Source organism: Micropterus salmoides, unplaced genomic scaffold (genome assembly GCF_014851395.1).
Source record: "Micropterus salmoides isolate LMB-PRFRI ecotype aquatic unplaced genomic scaffold, ASM1485139v1 Ms_hic_scaffold_5, whole genome shotgun sequence".
Classification (NCBI taxonomy): Eukaryota; Metazoa; Chordata; class Actinopteri; order Centrarchiformes; family Centrarchidae; genus Micropterus; species Micropterus salmoides.
The window spans coordinates 35,621,649-35,645,453 of NW_024044237.1; the positions used below are offsets into that span (position 1 = coordinate 35,621,649).

At 46.7% G+C, this 23,805-nt stretch overlaps 1 protein-coding gene across 1 annotated transcript; it reads right to left on the reverse strand.

The window, feature by feature from the left end:
• Positions 1 to 1,313: 1,313 nt before the first annotated feature.
• Positions 1,314 to 22,096, reverse strand: rnf130 (ring finger protein 130). Its single transcript, XM_038699651.1, has 9 exons — positions 21,848 to 22,096; positions 20,057 to 20,354; positions 12,205 to 12,396; positions 11,313 to 11,563; positions 7,482 to 7,553; positions 6,718 to 6,800; positions 6,287 to 6,383; positions 5,439 to 5,625; positions 1,314 to 3,530 (listed from the first exon to the last, which is right to left on the reverse strand). Exons 2-9 carry the CDS (start codon positions 20,322 to 20,324, stop codon positions 3,418 to 3,420), a joined length of 1,263 nt encoding a protein of 420 aa, XP_038555579.1. The 5' UTR covers positions 20,325 to 20,354; positions 21,848 to 22,096; the 3' UTR covers positions 1,314 to 3,417.
• Positions 22,097 to 23,805: the final 1,709 nt, after the last annotated feature.

The following is a 23,805-nucleotide window of genomic DNA, read 5'->3' on the forward strand; positions in this document are numbered from 1 at the left end:
AGAGTTTTTAAATAGAGAAACTTAATGTCGTTTGTCTGGTAACATCCAGCTGATTATTCATTCTGAAGTCCTAATGCTAAAAACGTAATGTCTCAGATTCGGTTTTATTCTCATTCATCAGTAAACTGAATCTCTTTGAAGACGTCAACGAAAACTTTTAACGGCAGTTTTCACTGTTCGCCTGTCTGACCAAACAACTGATTGAGAAAATAATCAGCATTTTATTGAAAAATGATAATTGTTATTGATCACGGTGACAGCAGGTTAGCAGATCGCTCACGTTCTCGGTGACGAACGAGCTTCAACCTTTTCCTCCTCCTCACTGTGCTTTGTTAAGCCAGGAATATAAAACTGGGTTTCAGGGTTAGAGGTCGGCCAGGCCTGCACTGCAAAGGGAGTTTAAGCTACTCAGATTTAACTCGGGCCTATCAAAGAAATTCTGGGTTGACAAACTGACTGCTTACATTGTGACGGTGAACAGGAGGAAAAACGAGTGATGTGAATTTTATTTCTGGTAAATGTATGACTTTCATCTTGGAAACTGAGTTTTTTTCTCACATCATCACTCCTCCAATGGCTCCGTATCTTTTAACAGATAAAATAGTCTAAATTGAAGAAGCAGCTCGGACGAGAGGAGAAACATCTTCGAGTGTCTTCAGCCAGTCCAGTTGCCCTTGACTTTGCTTCCTGGTCTCTGTTCCTCTAAATGGGACCATAATTTACTAAATGAACATCATGCTGTGTTGAAGAAGACTTGAAACTAGCGACTGAGACCGTAAACTCATCAGGAAAGTGTTTACTGAGGGAATAAATCAGCTCACAAGTAGAAACATTTTCTCACTTCTATACAATCACACTTCTTTCTGCAGCCGCTGGAGTCGCCCCCTGCTGGCTGCTAGAGAGAACGCAGGTTTAAGGGTTCACTTTTGAGACCTGGAGGTTCCTGCTTTTGTAGAACAGGTGAACGTTACACCCAACGTCACAAAAGTTACCTTCATAAGTTAGTTACCTGGCGTCGGGAGGAGGGTTCTCTGTGCAAAATGACAGGGTCTCTCAGGACTGTTTGTTGTTTCGGTCATGTATGTTGTGCATAAAAACTTAAAGCGGCTCACTGAGTGAGTGAAGGAACGTTCAAGTCATTGTTAATCGTGTGACGATACTAAACTTGAAATCAAAGTCCAGACATGAGAAAGTTACCTTAAAGCACAAAACGAAAGTTGACTTTTTTACACCTCACTAACGTTAAAATTCTAACGTTAGTTCCACGAGCTCTTGAATAAAAAGACTTCACATTCTGTCTGAACACCAAAAGCTGCGTTTCCATACTCCCGTTTTTATTCCGGTCTCTACAGAAATAAATCTCAGTTAAAAGAGTTTCCTGTTTCTGTCTGAGGCATGAAACCAGTTTGTAGACGAACAGAAACGGACGTGATGAAGAAACGCTGCCGTACACGAAGCAGTGACGATGAAGAGGCTGCGACCTTCCTCACATGAACACAACACTAACACTGTCGTCATGTTTGAGCTTTGACTGCAGCTCTTTAATTACGTTGCCTCACTGCGTCCTCTTCTTCTGCTTTGGTGGTTTACTGGCAGCGACTCCACCAGCTGTTTATCTCCATCAGCCAATGAGCTTGTGTTCTCACAGCAGCAGGTCGGGCGTATCTGGACGAGTTTCTGTTTCCGAAGCTCCGTCTGGAGGAAACTTTTGAACAGAAAGGGGTGAAACACAATGACAGTGAACCTACTTGTTGTTCTGCTTTACAGTTTGTGGCAGTACAGAACGTTTCTCTCCTCATTGGCTCACAGACCTGAAGACCCCAGATGTGTTGACTCTACATCATCTAAACCAGCTGACTACACGATGCACTGATTGGCCAGTTAGCTGACAGACTGGAGGTTGCTGGAGCTACGCTAACAGTTTCCCTCTGCGCTACTCGTCTTCTTGTCTGACTGTGGAGAAGAGAACAAGAATGTTTTATACAAGATGGAGAGTCCCTTTAAATCTCTATGATGTTTACAAAGAAGAGCAGAGGACCCAGGACGGTTCCCTGAAGAACTCCTCCCTGAAGAAGGAGGTTTACTGAGATGCTGGACTGTTCATATAAATCTAATTTACCTTTGTTCTACAGAGAAACGTGTTTTTGCTACAGTAAAGTTAACACTGTTAAAGTTCAAGACCGTTTCCTCAAAGTCTCTATAGAGGACCAGGTCTTCCTCTGGTCCTGGTTCCAGTCTCATGTTGAACAAAAAGAACCAGCCTGGTCTATATCTACAGTTAAGGAATTCTGATCCAGGTTTAGGTCTTAAGACAGAATCACAAAAGAAAAGAGCACAAAAGAATCTGTTAATGATGTCATCTTCAGTCAACCAATGACAGGGCTGGTTACAACTTTTGTTTTCCGGGTTAGTTCTGGTTCTGGTCCTGACCCATTCAGGTCTATTTAGGTTCTGGCCCTGATGCTTTCAGGTCCATTTAGGTTCAGGTAAGATGTTCTCTGGTACAATGTTTTGGATCTTCGTTCCAGGAATACAGGAAGCCTTTTCAGGAACCTTCATAGCAACTAGAAAAGTTTTTGAGAACCCACAAATCTTTTGAACACCTCAGAAATGCTTCCAGGGTCTTGCTAGAATCCAAACAACTTTCAGAGAACCTTTTTGTGAAGCCTGGGAACCTGTTCAGAAAACCACTGAAGAATTCAGGAACACCTCAATTCACAAAGCTTCCCAGTAAACCAAGAAACTCTTCAGGACATCAGGTGTTTTTCCAGGAGTCTGGAAATTCTTTTGTAGGCACTCAGGAGCATTTTCAGAACAATGGAACCCCAATAGGAATCCTTTTAGAGGAACACAGGAACCATTTTCCAAGGACCTTGTTAGGAACTGTTCCAGGATTCTCCAAAGGAGCCCTGGAACCTTTCCAGAAACCTTTCCAGAAATCCAGGATCATTTTTAAGGACTCAGGACCTTTCCAAGAACCATTTAAGGAATTTAGGAACTATCCCGGAACTCAAGAACCCTTTTCCAGGAACACAAGAGCACTTTCAGGGACTCCAACACTTTTCTAGAACCTCAACAACATTATCTCCAGTTCTACCAGAAGAACTAGTTCAGGTTCTGGTTCCTGGGTTGGAGGTGGATGTGGAGTTTGGTTCTCTGACTTTTTTGTTTTATAACGTATTTTTAACAATTTTTTTCCAGTTTCTTCTTCTGGGGAAAATAAATATAAAACATGAAAGTCCAAACTTGAGACCGGGATCTAGACCAGTACTGTCTGATGGAATAAATGATGTTTAAAAGTTCATCCAGGTCTTCTTTATCAGACAACCCTCTCAACAGAAACACTTTCAGCGTCCATAAAAGGTTGGTCCTCCATCAGCAGGTGGAGGTGGGGGGATGAATCCATGACGACAGGCCTCAGGACTTGTTATCGTCGTAGAGGTTGAGGGAGGCCTGGATGTCTGGCAGCTCCGTGTCACAGACGATGCTGCGAGGAGACATTGAGTTCCTGTTGAAGAAGTGACCGCCACCTGACGAGACAGAAAACAGAGACAGTGTGACGCTGCGCTACGACAGCTTGACAGTGTAACATTGCTCGACGACAGTGTAACGCTGCTCGACGACAGTGCAACGCTGCTCGACGACAGTGCAACGCTGCTCGACGACAGTGTAACGCTGCTCGACGACAGTGTAACGCTGCTCGACGACAGTGTAACGCTGCTCGACGACAGTGCAACGCTGCTCCACGACAGTGCAACGCTGCTCCACGACAGTGCAACGCTGCTCGACGACAGCTTGACAGTGTAACGTTGCTCTACCACAGTGCAACGCTGCTCGACGACAGTGCAACGCTGCTCGACGACAGTGCAACGCTGCTCGACGACAGCTTGACAGTGTAACGCTGCTCTACCACAGTGTAACGCTGCTCTACCACAGCTTGACAGTGTAACATTGCTCTACGACAGTGTAACGCTGCTCTACCACAGCTTGACAGTGTAACGCTGCTCTACCACAGTGTAACGCTGCTCTACCACAGTGTAACGCTGCTCTACCACAGCTCGACAGTGTAACGCTGCTCTACCACAGTGTAACTCTGCTCTACCACAGTGTAACGTTGCTCTACCACAGTGTAACGTTGCTCTACCAGAGTGTAACGCTGCTCTACCACAGTGTCGTATGCTCTACCACAGTGTAACGCTGCTCTACGACAGTGTAACGCTGCTCTACCACAGTGCAACGCTGCTCTACGACAGCTTGACAGTGCAACGTTGCTCTACGACAGTGTAACGTTGCTCTACCACAGTGTAACGTTGCTCTACCACAGTGTAACGCTGCTCTACCACAGCGCAACGCTGCTCTACCACAGTGCAACGCTGCTCGACGACAGCTTGACAGTGTAACGTTGCTCTACCACAGTTTGACAGTGTAACGCTGCTCTACAACAGTGTCGTATGCTCTACCACAGTGTAACGCTGCTCTACCACAGTGTAACGCTGCTCTACCACAGTGTAACGCTGCTCTACCACAGTGTAACGCTGCTCTACCACAGTGTAACGCTGCTCTACCACAGTGTAACGCTGCTCTACCACAGTGTAACGCTGCTCTACCACAGCTCGACAGTGTAACGCTGCTCTACCACAGCTCGACAGTGTAACGCTGCTCTACCACAGCTCGACAGTGTAACGCTGCTCTACCACAGTGTAACGCTGTTCTACGACAGCTTGACAGTGTAACGCTGCTCTACCACAGTGTAACGCTGCTCTACCACAGCTCGACAGTGTAACGCTGCTCTACCACAGTGTAACGCTGCTCTACCACAGCTTGACAGTGTAACGCTGCTCTACCACAGTGTAACGCTGTTCTACGACAGCTTGACAGTGCAACGTTGCTCTACCACAGTTTGACAGTGTAACGCTGCTCTACGACAGTGTCGTATGCTCTACCACAGTGTAACGCTGCTCTATGACAGTGTAACATTGCTCTACGACAGTGTAACGCTGCTCTACCACAGTGCAACGCTGCTCTACCACAGTGCAACGCTGCTCTACCACAGTGCAACGCTGCTCTACGACAGCTTGACAGTGCAACGTTGCTCTACGACAGTATAACGCTGCTCTACCACAGTGTAACGCTGCTCTACGACAGTGTAACGTTGCTCTACCACAGTGTAACGCTGCTCTATGACAGTGTAACGCTGCTCTATGACAGTGTAACGCTGCTCTATGACAGTGTAACGCTGCTCTACAACAGTGTAACGCTGCTCTACAACAGTGTCGTATGCTCTACCACAGTGTAACATTGCTCTATGACAGCTTGACAGTGTAACGCTGCTCGACGACAGTGTGACGCTGCTCTGCGACAGTGTGACGTTACGTTGCTCCACGACAGTGTAACGTGCTTTATGCCTGCGTAACATTGCTTAATGATTATGCTCTTACTGGTCACGGCGATGGTGATGTCAGCAGGAGTTCTGGGCGTGGCCTCCGAGTGGGGGGAGCTGAGTGGCTCCAGGCTGATGGACGGCTGGTTCCCATCACCTAGTGGCGCCCTTTGGCTACTGGACGCCTGACTGATGCCCAGACGCTCCACATCCAGCACCACGCTGTCCACACAGGGAAGACTGGTCTGAGGAAAGACAAGAGGACAGACAATAAGAGTTGTTATACAGACACACTTCTGACCTGTACTACGAAGGGAGTTCAAGCTACTCAGGGTTATCAGGCAAACTCAGGTTTGACAAACTCTGACCGCCTACACTGGGAGTTAAACCACAACGGTGAGTAAGATGTTGGTTAGCTGAGTCGGTGTTAACTTAATTGGAGTTGGAGCACTTTCACGTAAAAGGGGCGTGTTCAGCCGTGCTGGCAGAGTTGTTGCAGCATGCTCATGCTCCGTATTTTTGGACACATAAAAGAGTCTAAAATATGTGAAAACAGTTAGGATAATTCAATTAGCAAATAAATAGCCTACAGATGGGCTACATCTCAGACACTGGCCCAATAATTAAGATTTCCCAAAACATGCTGAGGCTGCAGAGCTCACTGTATGAACATAATGCTGTTGTGTTAAAAATAACAAGTCAGGATGAGATCTGAACATATTTTATCAAGTGGTGTGTATTAAAACTTCTCCTCAGTGACACTGAATACAGATGCGGTGTGTATTAATACTTATCAGTAACACTGACTACAGATGCGGTGTGTATTAATACTTATCAGTAACCCTGAGTACAGAGTACAGGCCACTGGTCTGTTCCTGTTGTTTGTTTATGTCAGCAATAACTCACCATGATGCCAAGAGCTTTGAGGATGTTGAGTTTACACATGGGACATGTGCAGTGTTCATTGAGCCAGGGGTCCACACACACTTTATGGAAGACATGTCTGCAGAGAGACAGATTTAATCTGATGAGATTTTTCCACCAAACCATCAGAACTAAAAGGCAGGACTGAAAATGGGTCATCTGTCAAACCACTGGAGAAGATTCAGAAAGCAGATCACACTTTATATGTGATGATTTTAAAATGCAGCAGTAAATAATAATACAGACAGTGACTTTAAAGAGTCTGATCAATCTGTGCGATACTGGTCTGACTGGTGATACTGAAAGAATAGGGTGAACATCATTACACTCACATAGATACATGGTAAAGTTCAGTACAACATTGCAGTAAGAAAACCCGGTATAAATGTCTCTGCTGGTGTTTTCACACTCACTTGCAGGGTAGAATGCGAACCACATCGTTCAGCTGGTAGGCCTCAATGCACACTGCACAGTGGTTAAAATCTGGGTCAGTTTCCTGCAGCAAACAGAAAAATGAGAGGCGTTAAGTCAACACGTAACGTCTGAAAAGCTCATCATCGACAACTTCGCTTTTCCAAAACCACATTTGTCCACATTATTCTGTGACTCGTGACACCTTGTGTGAATTATGGGTAGCTGTGAGGGTCTTTGCGGTGGTTTTAAACAGAATCTCCTTGACATTCTGCTCAGCTGTTTCCTCTTAGTCACATCTGACGTATGTTTTCATCTCCGTCGTGTTTATCTTCCCACACTATCATCATGTGACCTCTGACCTTTGTGTGAGTGGACATCCATCACTGTTTCATCTGCAGCCTGAAGGTCAACAACATAAATACCTGAAACCACTGGGTCCTACTGCCCACCATGTATCACACCTGTCAAACAGTGAGCTGCTGAGGTGAGAGTATGTTAGCTGTTATTTTGTCTGTCCTCATGTCTGTCCTCAGGCAGAAACTAAAGGGGTTAAATGACAGGGATGTCCCGAGTGTCCCCCCTCAGGTCTCTGTCAGCAGCTGGAGTTATTAGATTGTCTCAAGGCTGATTAACTTCTGATAGAAGGTTCATTCAGTAAAACTGAAGCAGCAACTCGTCAGCAGCTGAAGAATCTGTGAACAGCAGGAAATAGAAAGAAGGACGAGGACAGACATAAAAGACCTGTATTATCCTCAGGGTTTACCTTGTCTCCTTTCTTCACGGTCCTCGTGGTCAACTTGCCGATTGCTTTCTTCGCTGCATCACCAAGACGACGCTGAAAGATGGAGGGAGGACGGATTATTACATGTCCAAATGTATGTGGACACCTGAACACAACAGTGTAACATGGGAATCACACACCACTAGCATTAATGTGCCGACAGTCTACTGGGAAGGACAGAGGACAGCAACGAGAAAGACAACAGATGAAAGTGACCACTGAGGAAAAACTGCAGGGCACAAAGAGACAAAGACAGACTGAGACACTGAGACACAGACACACGGACACACAGAGACACAAAGAGACAGACACAGTGAGACACAGAGACACCAAGAGACAGACAAACAGAGACACGTGTTACATGTCCTCAGGTCACTCTGTGAGGACGCTGGTCAGAGTGGTTTTAATGCAGCATGCTTTTACTTGACAGCTACTCTGTGTATTTAATACTTTATGCATTAATAATCTGGAAGAGGAAGGTGGTGACGCTCTGTTATCCACGTGACTCTGCTAAAAGCAGCATAATGGCTGAAGCTACAGAAGAAGTGGCTTTCAAGTAGCGTTCGCTGTGAATTTTACTTGTCACGCTCAGCCTGTAGCCTGAAGGACAGAGACAGAAAAGCAGAGACCAAATTCTGCACATGACTAGCGATAGACCAAAGAATCAGTCGATACCTGAACTCAGGATGCCGATATCTCATCCTAAAGACAGCAGCTCTAACGAGCGTTGATCTCTCTGAAACCTGCAGCAGAACCCAAAGAAGTAGAACCAGCAGTACAGTTCTGCTTCTTTCACAAAACATCTGAACCAGCTTCCTGCTGAGAGAACCTGCAGCTCATGGATTAGACTTTGTTTTCATATCAGCATTTCAGATCCTGCTCTCTAATATCGGCACTGGCCAGTGGAAAACTCGTATCTGTCCAACACTAAACCGATATGATGATGATGTTTCCACAGAGCTGATGCAGCAGATGCATTCTGGGAAACCTGAACTCCCACTGACGCGCTTCAAGATCGCAGAACAGTATAAACACAACAGTACTCTGAAAACAACTACTGCAGGGGTCGGGACCCTATGGTTCGCGAGCCAGATGTGGCTCTTTTGATGGCTGCATCTGGCTCGCAGACAAATCTTTAATTTAAAAAATTATAACGTTAAAAATATTAAACATTCTCATGTATTTCAATCCATTCATTTCCTACCACTCACGTTCATGGTCGCGGGTGGCTGGAGCCAATCACGGCTGTACTCCGGGACAACACCAAATTTTTATTGGATAATGCGTAACGTACACGGGTCGTTGTGAGGTCAGAAAGTAAACTTCCCGCCTTTTAATCAAGTAGTCAGCTACCTAATTGCAGAAACCCTTTTGACGAAGAAGATGGCTAAAAGAAAAAAAGATGAGGAGTATCGTACTTTTCAGGAGGAATTCGCCTTTGTGGAGAGAGCAGGTTCTGCAGTGTGTCTAATATGCAATGATAAAATTGCATCGATAAAACGGTCAAATATAAAGCAGCACTTCGACACACTCCACACTACATTTGCATCGAAATATCCTGCGGGGCACAGCAGGAAGAAAGCATGTCAAGAGCCACTGTGCAGAGTGCAAGCTAGTCAGCAGCAACTCCGTGTTTGGACACAACAATGTGACTGGAATTCGGCTGGCTTTGCTGGCGCTTTAGCAACTGTGAGAAACGGAAAACCGTTCACAGATGGGGAGTATGCCACTTTTCGGATAAAGACAAGATAATCAAACGAATAAAAGACACGCCTCTGTCGGCAAGAACTGTTCACGATCGTACCATCATGATGGCAAATCAAATTGAGGCAACACAAGTGAAGGACGTAAATGCAGCACAATTCTTTTCTCTCGCTTTGGATGAGTCAACAGACGTAAGCCATTTATCCCAGTTCAGCGTGATTGCAAGGTATGCTGTTGGTGACACTACGTGAGGAAAGTCTTGCTGTTTTGCCCATGAAAGAGACAACAAGAGGGGAGGATTTATTCAAGTCTTTCACCGAGTTCGCTAAAGAAAAAAATCTACCGATGGATAAACTTATTTCGGTGTGTACTGACGGTGCTCCGTGCATGGTGGGGAAAAACAGAGGATTCCTAGCGCTTCTTCGTGAACATGAAAAGAGACCCATCCTAAGTTTTCACTGCATCCTACATCAGGTGTGCGGCGAGCAGCTTGGTGAGGTGATGTCGCTAGTCATTCGGGTGGTCAACTTTATTGTTGCCCGAGCTTTAAATGATCGCCAGTGTAAAACACTGCTAGATGAAGTTGGGAATAATTATCCTGGTCTGCTTCTGCGCAGCAATGTGCGTTGGTTGTCAAGAGGGAAGGTGCTCAGCCGTTTCGCAGCTTGTCTGAGCGAAATGCGGACTTTTCTTGAAATGACAAACGTCGTGCATTCCGAGTTAGCTAACACTGAGCGGCTCCTGACGTTCTTCTATCTCGTGGACATCTGAACCAGCTCAATGTGAAAATGCAAGGCGTTGGAAATACAGTCTTATCCCTTCAACAAGTAGTGTTTGCATTTGAAAACAAGCTGGAACTCTTCATCGCCAACATTGAAACAGGTCGTTTACTAAACTTTGAAAAACTGGGGGAGTTTAAATATGCATGCACAGCAAGTGACCCTGCTCAGCATCTTGATCTTCAGCAGCTAGCGGGCTTCACATCTAATCTCCTGCAGTCATTCAAAACAAGCTTTGGAGAATTTCGTGAGCGCACTCGTCTTTTTAAGTTCATCACCCATCCACACCAGTGTGCAGTGGACAGCGCTGACATGAGTTCCATCCCCGGTGTCTCCTTCAGAGATTTTGAGCTACAAGCTGCTGACCTGAAGGCCTCAGACATGTGGGTGAATAAGTTCAAGTCACTGAATGAAGATTTGGAAAGACTTGCACAACAGCAAGCAGAGTTGGCGAGCGGGGAGAAATGAAAAAACTTCAACCGGCGGACCAGCTGATTGTCAAAACTTGGAACGCGCTTCCTGTCACATACCACAGACTGCAGCGTGTGAGTATTGCTGTACTGACAATGTTTGGCACGTATGCATGTGAGCAGTCTTTCTCACATCTAAAGAACATTAAGACCAACCTACGATCAAGTTTAACGGATGTAAGTCTGCATGAAGCTTAACCTCACCACGTATCAACCAGACTACAAAGCCGTCAGCAAAACCATGCAGCACCAGAAGTTGCATTAATGGTAAGAAGTACTTTATTCATCATTGGTTAGCAACAGCATAACAACATTATTAAAAAGAATTCAGAGACTTATTGTACTGTAAAAGTGTTGGTCTTACATTAAATGCACACATTTACTTGTATTTAGTGTTAAAACATATTGTATGGCTCTCACGGAATTACATTTTAAAATATGTGGCGTTCATGGCTCTCAGTCATGCATGAGGCGTCCAGTGTACTACAGTACTCTGAATACTACTACTGTCTGTACTACAGGGGTCCAGGGCTGTACTCCGTGTTTACTGCTGATTCTGTGACGGACTGAAAGTGACTGCAGGGAGGTGAAGTGAAGGTTGGTCTGCAGCAGATGGAGGGGAGACAGACTCCTGACAGCAGGGTTAGATTACACTGAGGGGGGAGGAAGTGACCACCCACTGCTCCATTGAACACATCATTAAATATTCAATGCTTCAAGAGGACGAGGAAGAGCAGGAGGAGAGTGGTAGAAAGAGGAAGAGGAGTGGGGAGGGAGAGGAGGAAACGAAGGGAACAGCGTAGGAGGAAGAGGAGGAGGGGTTAGCAAGTTAGCTCATTAGCGGTGTGTTAGCATGTTACCTGGCTGCGATCACGGGCGCTGGTGTAGCGGATCTTCTGGATGAAGTAGAAGATGAGCCAGGCCGACGAGATGATCATGAGGACGATGAAAGAGATGGAGACGAAGACCAGAGAGCCTCGGTTGATGTTTTTGGTGGAACCACGTTGACCCACCACCACAGAGACCAGGACTGTCAGGTTCCTCTCCAAGTGAGCCAGGATCTCCTTCCCATAAGCCTCCGTGATCATCACCGCCACTGTGTCACCGGTACCTGCAGACACAGAACCAGAATCAGAACCACTACTAGAAACACAACAAGAGAAAAGAACAGGACAAAAGCAAAGACCAAGACCAGAACCACGCAAATGACCAGACTCAGAACAACAACAAGAATGAGAACCAGGAAATCAGATGAGTCAGTCACAACTACAGTATGACGCTCCCACACTGCACTACGGTATGACATTGCATTATAATAGTTTAACAGTTGGGACTTTTTCCGTTTTGCTTTGTCAGGAACTTTATGCTTCACTCTGTGTCTGAAGGGCACAACGGAAATAAAGTTTTGTATTATTAATTATTTATTAAATATGCTCTCTAAATCAGTTGGTATTCAGCACCAGGACAACAGTAACACACATACACACACAGTGTGAGATCACAATGACCTCATCAATTAATGACACCTTCCTGTCTATATTTAGAGCTCAACATCGATCCTCAGGAAGTCACTTCTCTCAATCACACCTTCATCCTCCTCCTCTCAATCACAAAATTTAAACTAATACTTTGCAGCTGTTCCACCTGTTTTCAGTGCTAAGCTAAGCTGTTTTGTGTGAAAACGGAGGAAGTCCAGAAGAGCGAGCTGCCTGCTAACAGGTTCACCGCATCACCTGAAACCTGCAGACTGACCTTCGTGTCCCATCTTGACCGTCTTGTCGGTGGAGTTGTTGTAGATGAGGACGGCCGTGGCGTTGTAGGCGGCCGCCTTCAGGATCTTCTCTTTGAAGGTGCAGTTTCCTCTCTGCAGCAGCGCCACCCAGTGGCCGCTCCGCGGAGGAACCAGGAAACGAGTGGCGGGGTCGCAGCCCTGCCGGTCCACCACTGAGGAGACACACCGTTAGCATGGTTACTGCAGCAGTTACAGCTTCAGTACAAAGATAAAACTGTTTTGATCTTTCACATTTTAAAATGGTTTCCCGAACATTTTCATTTTAATGTATTAAATCAAAGCACTTTATCATTTTGTGTATGACACAAATAAAGCTGAAGTCCTGTCCTGTGCTGTTTACTGGTTTAACTGGACAGACATAACAGAATCTCTGATCTATAATCAGCGTGTGATCAGACAGCAGCTTCACAGCCTCTACTGTCAGACACAGGAACAGATCCAGGATCAGATTTGGGATTTCCTCGGTTTGATGTTTGTTTTGGATCAACAAAAAGACCTCGCCTGTCCTTGTCTGCAGAGACTGTTTGATCAGACTCACCGTCGCAGCCTGCCGGGTTCATTCACACCATGTGGACTAATTCACTCACTCATTCATTCACTCAGTGAGCAGTAAAGTCAGATTTCAGCCAGTTATTGATCATCGCATTTCATTTATCTATAAAATGGGGAGCATTGCATTGTGGGATTGGGATGTGCGTGTTATGTATACCCTAATCACACCATCTGGTTTTCACCTGATAACACCACAACATCATCATGGCTGTTTATCTGAGGTTAGCACTAGGGCTAACACTGATGACATCACAGACAGACCAGCTGACAGAAGCATCTGAATATTTAATTAGAAGAAAAACATAACTAAAGCTGCACGAGAAGCGCGTCGAGGTGTGAGGCGGCCACGTAGCAGATTCTGGAGTTCTGCCGGTGCGGCTGTGAATTTGCCACGCCCTTCGGATGCTGCAGAAAGTTGTTAATTATCACTTCCTGTGTCCCCTTTGTGGCGCTACATAGCACTTGGTGCTGTGACTATAACTGAATATTGGCAAGTCGATATGTTCAGGGCGCGACAGTTATCAAGCACGTAAAGTTTTTTGCAGATGTGAGCATGTACACTGAAGTTACAACAACTTCCTCATTCATGGCGAATCATCAATTTTGGATGCTACGGCATGCCGTTTCACGAAAACTCTTAATCGTCAGTGAGATTAGCCTCGACAGCGAAAATCTGGTCAATTCTCTAGGAGGAGTTTGTTAAAATACAGAGTACTGAGCATGTAGTCAAGTTACAACAACTTCCTGTGTCATGACGAAGAGTTTAACTTTGCCGCCATGCCACCGCCAAGCTGTTAACTGCAAACTCACAAGTTAAGTTACAACATGGCTTCATCAATGTGTTAAGGGTCCAACCTGCTCACAGTAGTACATTATAACGTAAAACGTGTTATTTCCTGTTGCCAGCAGTTGGCACTATGACTTTGAGTGAATATTAGCATATAGATGTTTTCAGGGCGGGACTCATATATATATAAAATCTGGTGCACACGTGAGCATGTAGACTGAAGTTGTATCAACTTTTTGACATTTTTGACAGCACGTTACGGGCAAATTGGCCGACTAATAATAAAATAACCGTTTGTACAACAACTTTTAATCATCAAGGGGTTTAGACTGCACAGCGAAAGTTGATCCAAAGTGTGTAAATCGCCAAAAATGACCATTAAATCCAAAATGCCCGACTTTCTGTTGGGTGTCGGGCATCACTCCAAGAGGCTTTTTTGTACAAGTGGACATGATACACGTATCAGAGAAATTTCATACATGTAGGTGAAACTTTGTCCAGGGGCTGCTCCGTTGGGGAGCGCTAGCAAGCCAATTTGTCACGCCCATGTGCAAAACCCATAAAATACAAAAATTTTTATCGCGCCTGAATTACGTGCAAAGTTTGGTGCGTTTTCCAGTGTGTTTAGGCAGAAAAAAAAGGACAAAAAACCACCTTAACCCTAAATAATAAAACCATTTCCCACACAGAGGGTAAGGTTACTCAGGTAAACTCCAGGTACTTCAATATTCACCTCCACTACATTCATCTGACAGCAGAGTCACTGAAACATTTCTTTTTTGTAGAAATTTAAACAATCAACCAGAAATTTGTCAATATTTTGTGTTTTATGTAAAGCAGCATTTTCCCATTAGGATTAGTTTAGTATTTCTGGTGTTCCAGATATCCAAGCTCAGTTCTCTGTTTGGCAGCTTTAATAAGATGCTGCAGACAGTCAGCTGCAGTGTCCTTGGACCGTCTGACTGTAATCTGACACTTTGGAGCAGAGACGCTCCGACCTTCATCAGCCTGAACACAGCCTGAAAAACTCTGCAGTGCCTCCATACAACAGGCGCTACATCTACCACATCCACACAACAACAAGAGCGCCTACAAACTACATCCACAAAAACCACATCCAGAATCTGAATCAGGTTTATTGCAAGGTAGATTTTTACACAAGTAATTTGCCTTGGTATAAATCGGTGCTTTCAGTTCACATGAACATAAATATAAATGTATAAATAGTAATGAGATCAAATAATGTCCAAGTATACAAAAGTTACAACAATACTATCCACTACAACAACAGCACCTACAAACAAAAATAATTCACAAACTACACTGAATAAAATTATAAAGGCAACCCTTTTGTTTTCGCCCCCATTCATCTTGAGCTGAACTCAAAGACTTTCTCTATTTACACAAAAGGCCTATTTCTCTAAAATATTGTTCACAAATCTGTCAAAATCTAGTGAGCACTTCTCCTTTTCAGAGATAATCCATCAGCCTCACAGGTGTGGCATATCAAGATGCTGATCAGACAGCATCGGGATTACACAGGTGTGCCTTAGGCTGGCCACAATAAAAGACCTTGGGCTGGCCACAATAAAAGGCCACTCGGAAAAAAATAAGAGGTCAGCCACCACAACACGTCAGCTGACTGACCACGTTTGGTTTTGACTCACTTCGCACGTGACATGTGATCGTCAATAACAGTCAGTCTATGTGGCTACAACTACCTAGCTAGCTCAGCGGCGAACGGCACACAGCAGGAGGACGCAGCATGAACATGAACTTTGGGGTAAAACTGTAAAATGTTCAATGTCATATAACAAGATGAAGATGAAGTGTGGTTCAAACAATGAGTGGGTTTGTGAACTGAATCTAGTAAAGATAAAAAAGCAGTTGTTATCAACGTCCACGTGAATATTAATATCGCCAACAATTATTACATTATCTGTCTTAAGAACTAGACTTGATAAAAACTCTGGGACGGGTTTTCCAGGTAGGATGTGAAAGAGTAAGAAGAAGACTTCCAAATGCGTTAAATTTTTAGGTTTATGAAGGATCAACTCCACCACCTCCTCTGTTCATTCTTCTTCATGGTTTTAATCACCCAAATGGTCCTCTGGGTGGGACTAGTGTGACCAGTGAGTGTGTCTCTTGACGTAAGGGACAGGGGGGGCCCGCAGAGGGGGCCAGCGAGAGAAGCAGTACTTTGCTTGGTGATGTAGCTCTTTAGATTAGATTACTTCCTAACTGTGCGGCTGTGGGAGTAGAGCGAGAGCGAGCATGCTGGGAGAGAGACGTGCAGCGTGCTGGATGTTAGCAGCCAGCATGTGGCGTCCTACTCCGTTGGGATGGACACCATCGGTCCTAAAGGAGGAGGAACGGATCCAGAATCACACTTGTCAATAAAACTAAAACCGTGAGTTCTGCAGGCCGACTGGAGCGACGCGTGGAGGGAGAGGAGTTGTTCTGCTCCGCGGTTCAGCGTGGGGATGATGCCAGAAATGAAAATGGACTTTCCACAACTGTTATTAAACTGTTTGTTAAAATCCTTTTGGTCAGTTCAGAGGCACCTCGAACCACAGTCTATGTCCTGACATGCAGGACAACACGGCGGAGTTTATCCAGAATGTCCACGACTGCGGCTCCAGGGAAGCAACGAGTAGCTACATTAAAGAATCGGATGCTCCAGACTGATCAAGATCGACCGAAGCTTATAAGCTCAAAAAATGACATTCGGGCCCACCCTCAAGACGCAGAGAGATTTCCTGTCAGGCAGTGCAGAGAACGCACCGAGCAACAAAGTGGCGTGACGCTGTGTGGCGACAGCCTATCAGCGTTGAGATTGCCTGGACGTCATGACAGCTTCCGCCCCTCCGCTTAGAGACTCGTCCCCTCTGATTAAAGACCCACCCGCTACGATTAAAGATCCCTTCCTGCTGATGAGAGACCCGCCCCCTCTGATTAGAGACCCGCCACCTCCAATTAAAGATCCCTTCCTTCTGATTAAGGACCCGCCCCCCCCCCCCCCCTCTGATTAAAGACCCTCCCCCACCGATTAAAGATCCCTTCCTTCTGATTAAGGACCCGCCCCCTCCAATTAAAGAAACGCCCCCCCCCCTCTGATTAAAGACCCCTTCCTGCTGATGAGAGACCCGCCCCCTCCGATTAGAGAACGTCCCCCTCTGATTAAACAACCGCCCCCTCTCATTAGAGACCGTCCCCTCCGATTAGAGACTGATTAGAGACCCTCCCCCTCCAATTAAACATCCCTTCCTTCTGATTAAGGACCCGCCACCTCCAATTAGAGACCCGCCCCCTCCGAGTAAAGATCCCTTCCTTCTGATTAAACAACCGCCCCCCTCTCATTAGAGACCGCCCCTCCGATTAGAGACCCGCAACCTCCGATGAAAGATCCCTTCCTTCTGATTAGAGACCCGACCCCTCTGATTAGAGACCATCCCCCTTTCATTAGAGACCGTCCCCCTCCGATTAAAGACCCGCCCCTTCCAATTTAAGTATCCCTTCCTTCTGATTAAGGACCCGCCCCCTCCAATTAAAGATCCCATCCTTCTGATTAGAGACCCGCCCCCTCCAATTAAAGATCCCATCCTTCTGATTAAGGACCCGCCCCCTCCAATTAGAGACCTGCCCCCTCCAATTAAAGATCCCATCCTTCTGATTAAGGACCCGCCCCCTCCAATTAGAGACCTGCCCCCTCCGATTAAAGATCCCTTCCTTCTGATTAGAGACCCGCCCCCTCCGATTAGAGACTCGCCCCCTCTGATTAAAGATCCGCCCCTCCTATTACAGATCGGCCCCCTCTGATTAAAGATCCGCCCCCTCCGATTACAGACACGACTCCTCCGATTACAGACCGGCCCCCAATGATTAAAGATCCCCTCCTTCTGATTAGAGACCCGCTACCTCTGATTAAAGATCCCTTCCAGCTGATTAAAGACCCACCCCCTCCGATTAAAGATCCCTTCCAGCTGATTAAGGACCCGCCCCCTCCAATTAAAGATCCCATCCTTCTGATTAAGGACCCGCCCCCTCCGATTAGAGACTCGCCCCCTCTGATTAAAGATCCCTTCCTTCTGATTAAAGATCCGCCACCTCCAATTAGTGACCGACCCCCTCCGATTACAGACACGACTCCTCCGATTACAGACCGGCCCCCAATGATTAAAGATCCCCCCCCTCCGATTAGAGACCGGCCACCTCCAATTAAAGATCCCTTCCTTCTGATTAAGGACCCGTCCCCTCTGATTAAACAACCGCCCCCTCCGATTACGGATCGGCCCCCTCTGATTAAAGATCCCCCCCCTCCGATTAGAGATCCCTTCCAGCTGATTAGAGACCCGCCCCCTCCAATTAAAGATCCCTACCTTCTGATTAAGGACCTGCCCCCTCTCATTAGAGACCGTCCCCTCCGATTACAGATCGGCCCTCTCTGATTAAAGATCCGCCACCTCTGATTAAAGACCCACCCCCTCAGATTAAAGACCCGCCCCCTCCGATTAAACAACCGCCCCCTCCAATTAGAGACTCGTCCCCTCCGATTACAGATCGGCCCTCTCCGATTAAAGATCCGCCACCTCTGATTAAAGACCCACCCCCTCAGATTAAAGACCCGCCCCCTCCGATTAAACAACCGCCCCCTCCGATTAGAGACTCGCCCCCTCCGATTACAGATCGGCCCTCTCTGATTAAAGACCCGCCCCCTCCGATTACAGACCAGCCCCCAATGATTAAAGACCCGCCCCCTCTGATTAGAGGCCGTTAACACTCTTTAGTCCCAAACGATGGCTGTTGTGAAATCAGTGTCGCTGAAGCGGAAACACGTTAGTGATGATCTGACTGAACATTAGACGACTCAGCCATAATATGCTTTATGTCTTTTTCAGGATGACTGATGAAATATTAATGAGAATATAATGTTTTGATATTTATTTAGGAAAAATGAATTGTTTTATTATTTGAGTATTTAAATAATTATCTTTAGAATAATTATAAATAATTATAAATTAATAACAAAACTTCTTTAAACAGGAAACAGTTCACACATGCACTTCCTGTTTCATCTCTTCTCTCTCTCATCCTTCTCTTCAAAAGCTGTGATGTCATCATCAGAAACAGGTGTGGATTCAGAGCATGTTGATGTGTTGTGATGTCAGGTTAACAGTCATTTCTGCCCCGCTGCTGTCACGGTAACGCAACGTTACACCGCTCAGACATCTAACGTTCGTTAGATGTCTGAGCGAGATAACAGACCTCGGATGTGTGTGTGTGTGTGTGTTGTGACCTCGGGTGTGTGTGTGTGTGTGTTGTGACCTCGGGTGTGTGTGTGTGTGTGTGTTGTGACCTCGGGTGTGTGTGTGTGTGTGTGTGTTGTGACCTCGGGTGTGTGTGTGTGTGTTGTGACCTCGGGTGTGTGTGTTGTGACCTCGGGTGTGTGTGTGTTGTGACCTCGGGTGTGTGTGTTGTGACCTCGGGTGTGTGTGTGTGTTGTGACCTCGGGTGTGTGTGTGTGTGTTGTGACCTCGGGTGTGTGTGTGTGTGTTGTGACCTCGGGTGTGTGTGTGTGTGTGTGTGTGTGTTGTGACCTCGGGTGTGTGTGTGTTGTGACCTCGGGGGTGTGTGTGTGTGTGTGTTGTGACCTCGGGTGTGTGTGTGTGTGTTGTGACCTCGGGTGTGTGTGTGTGTGTTGTGACCTCGGGTGTGTGTGTGTTGTGACCTCGGGTGTGTGTGTGTGTGTTGTGACCTCGGGTGTGTGTGTGTGTGTTGTGACCTCGGGTGTGTGTGTGTGTGTTGTGTAAATGTAAATGCTCCGTACTTGTATAGCACCTTTCTAGTCTTTTCGACCACTCAAAGCGCTTTTACACTACATCTGCATTCACCAGTCACACACATTCACACACTGAGCCTAAGTGCTCAAACGGAAACTAACAGTCACACTCATTCACACACTGGCGGAACAGCCCGCAATTCGGGGTTCAGTATCTTGCTCAAGGACACTTCGACACGCAACTAGGGGGAGCCAGGGATTGAACCGCCGACCTTCCGATTAACGGCCAACCCGCTCTACCTCCTGAGCCACAGCCGCCCCACTGGTGTGTGTGTGTGTGTGTGTGTGTGTGTGTGTGTGTGTGTGTGTGTGTGTGTGTGTGTGTGTGTGTGTGTTGTGACCTCGGGTGTGTGTGTGTGTGTGTGTGTGTTGTGACCTCGGGTGTGTGTGTGTGTGTGTGTGTGTGTGTGTTGTGACCTCGGGGGTGTGTGTGTGTGTGTGTGTGTGTTGTGACCTCGGGGGTGTGTGTGTGTGTGTGTGTGTGTGTGTTGTGACCTCGGGGGTGTGTGTGTGTGTGTGTGTGTGTGTTGTGACCTCGGGTGGTGTGTGTGTGTGTGTGTGTGTGTGTGTGTGCTGTGACCTCAGTTGTGACCTCGGGTGTGTTGTGACCTCAGGGGTCTTGTGATGTCAGTACCTCCGTGATGCGGTGCAGGTGCGATGACGACGCCCCTGGTGTCGATCTTTGGCGAGTTCTGTCCGTACTTCCCGTCGTCGCTGCTCATCAGGTGGATGGCGTTTCCTCGCACGTCCAGCACCGTGGCGTTCACCGTGGCACCGACATACTCCTCAGACACCATGTTTCTGTCAGAGCGGGCTGCCAACACTGAGCTGGACAGGACCAGGACCAGGACCTGGACCAGGACCGACGGGACAGGGGGACGGGTCCACCTTGGGGACGTCATGTCGTCCTTTCGGTCCTCGTTACATCCAAACTGTCAGGAAGCAGAAATAAAGTCCTTTAGACCAGAACCAGAACCACAACATCCGGACCTCCTGAGGACTGCAGGGTCCAACTGTCTCCTGTGTCTTCGTCCTAACATGGTTTAGTGTTTATGTCCTGTCTCTGTGTCGTCTTCATCTCAACTTGTCTCTTTATATCCTAATATTTCACTGTCCAAATATCCTCTGAATGAATGTCCCTTTGTCTCCCAATATCTTAGTGTTTGACCTCAGAAGCTGCGGTCAGTTTCTGTCCTTCAAACAAAGTATATTTGTTTATGTCTGTATTGAAAATGTCGCGTCCTATATTTCATTTTCCCTCCAAATCTGTTCTTAATTGTAGTTCAGACCTTAAAAGGACGTCTTTATGTCTCTACTTCCCAAAAAGGCCTTTGTCTTTTATGTCTTTAAAAGGTCTTTCTTTATTTACACTAAATGTCTCTTACGTCTTTATTGTCCTCCAGTTTGTTTGTGTACCAAAATGTCCTCTCTTGTCTCCTTACGTTCTCTGAAAATGTTTTAATGTCAGTTTATGTCCTAAAAAGCCCGCCTTTGCGTCTCTTCATGTCCTCCGAACATTTTGTTAAGTCTTAAATGATCAATTTGTGTCCACTAAATGTCTCATTGAGGTCTTCCTGCAGAATTCTTACAAGTGTTTCTCCTCTGTTTGGACTGCTTTTACTAAGATTGGAGCTCAAACGATCTGGATTCACGGTGACGATCGTGAACAAGAGAAAACTGAATATCGAGGTTTGACTGACGTGAGAATCGAAAAAGCAAAACAACGGAAGGTGAAAAGATTATTCGTAACCCGTTAAAGAAATGATGAAGTTTAGCACTTTGAATTGTCTGTACAAATAAACCCCCTTTTACATCTATCAGTCCTTCTTTGTGTCCAGTATCTCCAAAACGTCTCTTATATCTGTATGTGTCTTTGTCTTTCAGTGTATTGTGTCCTAACATTAGTTTTGTGTCACTCTGTAAGCATGTTGTTGTTGCTTCATCTCCACCAAATGTTTTGTCTTTTCTCATGTCTGTGTCTCAACGTTTTATTAAAAAGACATGGCCTAGACTAATATAATCATGTTCCACTAAATGTCTTTGTGATGTTTTTAATGTGTAAAAATGTCCTTTTTGCCCCAGAACGTCTTATTTAATGTCTTACTGTCTCTTTATGGTTAGAATCTGCCTTAGCGTCAGTTCCTGGATGTCCCTGTCTGAGATCCTTGTCTCTACATGTTAGTCCTCCACAGATCCTGTCCTGACAGTCAGCCCTGGGTTCAGACTACCAGGGACCGACAGAGTGTCTGCTGTCTGTCAGGACTGGAGCATCATCACTAGGCCAGCATCTGGACCTGTGTCCGTCCTGAATCCTGCGCTGGTTCAAACACACTTTGCATTCAGAACTCCGTTTAATAACTGTAGGTTTTAACACGCACCATGACTCAGTGTTTAAACGCAGTCGCTTGATGCCGCTTTGTCTTACCGTCTGCAGGCGGACAGACACGCAGGCTCCCGGTCTACCGACCCCCGCCTGCCTCCGCTCTCCTCCCGCCTTCTCCCCCGCTGTTTATCCCGCTGAATGTCTGGCGGAGCTCGGCGGGTTTACGGGCGATGGATGCGGCTGTCGTTCGGTGTTTTTCCCGTTTTATTCCCGGTGGTTGTTGAACGGTGCGGAGGATCGAGCCCCGTCTCTCGTCAGTTTTGGGCGCACTGCGCAGGCGTGGAGCCACGTCACGGGGAGGCGGCAGGCAGGGCGCGTGTGCGGCATCTTCAAAGAGACGAAGCGACCGCCGCCAGATGGCGCTGCCGCCATTTTTGGACTGAAAACTCAGAGAGAGAACATTTCAAACCAGAGGAGCTGCTGAAACTACAGATGCTGCTGTGTGGTTATGAGCTCGTGATGATGTTCACGTGTTCTGCTCCACTGTGTGATTTAGAACAAGAACAGGTTGAGGTTGACTACAGGCCCGTCGCCCTGACATCTGTAGTCAGGAAGTCCTTTGAAAGACTGGTGTTGGTCCACCTGAAGGACATTACAGGCCCCCTGCTGGACCCCCTGCAGTTTGCCTACAGGCCTAACAGGTCTGTGGATGTTGCAACTTGGGACTGCATCACATCCTGCAACACCTCGACTCTCCAGGGACATATGCAAGGATCCTGTTCGTGCACTTCAGCTCGGCGTTCGACACCATCATCCCGGACATCCTCAGCACCAAACTCACCCAGCTCACTGTGCCAGCCTCCACCTGTCAGTGGATCACAGACTTCCTGACTGACAGGAGTCAGCAGGTGAGGCTGGGAAACATCACATCCAGCACCCGGGCTATCAGCACTGGCGCCCCCCAGGGGTGTGTGCTCTCCCCACTGCTCTTCTCCCTCTACACCAACGACTGCGCCTCAGGAGACCCATCTGTCAAACTCCTGAAGTTCGCTGACGACACAACGGTCATCGGCCTCATCCGGGACGGTGATGAGTCGGCCTTCAGATGGGAGGTTGATCAGCTGGCTCTCTGGTGCGGTCAGAACAACCTGGAGCTTAACACGCTCAAAACTGTGGAGATGACCGTGGACTTCAGGAGGACCCCCCCCCCCACTCTGCCCCCCATCACCATCCTCAACAGCCCTGTGTCTGCTGTGGAATCCTTCAGGTTTCTGGGATCCACTATATCCCAGGACCCGAAGTGGGAGCCCAACACTGACACCATCATCAAGGAGGCCCAGCAGAGGACGTACTTCCTGCATCAGCTCAGGAAGCTCAACCTGCCTAAGGAGCTGCTGATCCAGATCTACACAGCCATCATCCAGTCTGTCCTCTGCACGTCCATCACTGTCTGGTTTGGATCTGCCACCAAAAAGGACAGGAGCAGACTACAACCGACAGTCAGGACTGCGATACCTCTTTTTTATGGATGTGGAACTTGATTTAATTAAACCAACTGCACAAATAAAATAACATCTTTGTTCATCTAGTTGCCTTCAAACAAAGACGTCTGTCTGTCTCCTGAAGCCGGACCTTTAAATCCATCCGAGATCTTTAGCTGTAAAAACAGAACAGCTGGGAAACAGTCAGGCTGTGGGCAAATGAAACGACGAAGCAGCCCTGAAGAATATTTCCACCTGACGGACTGTGTTTGTGTTTCTCTGGAGACTTCACAGTTACAGGACAGAAGGAGGTGGAAATGAAGATGATGATGGTTGGTCAGGACTGACACCTGGTGGATATGGTCAGTAACTGCAGATGGAGGCTCATTTTGCTCCCTTTTCAGGTCCACTTCTTTCCAGGTAGATCGCTATGGTTCTGAACTGCTAACCTCCTCTGGTTCTGTTACAGATCAGAGATAAACGCTATAAAGGCCCAGACAACTGACCAATCAGCTGTCTGGGAAATTATATCACCATCTGTAGGAGATCCCACAGATACAGTGCTTGAAAGTATGTTTG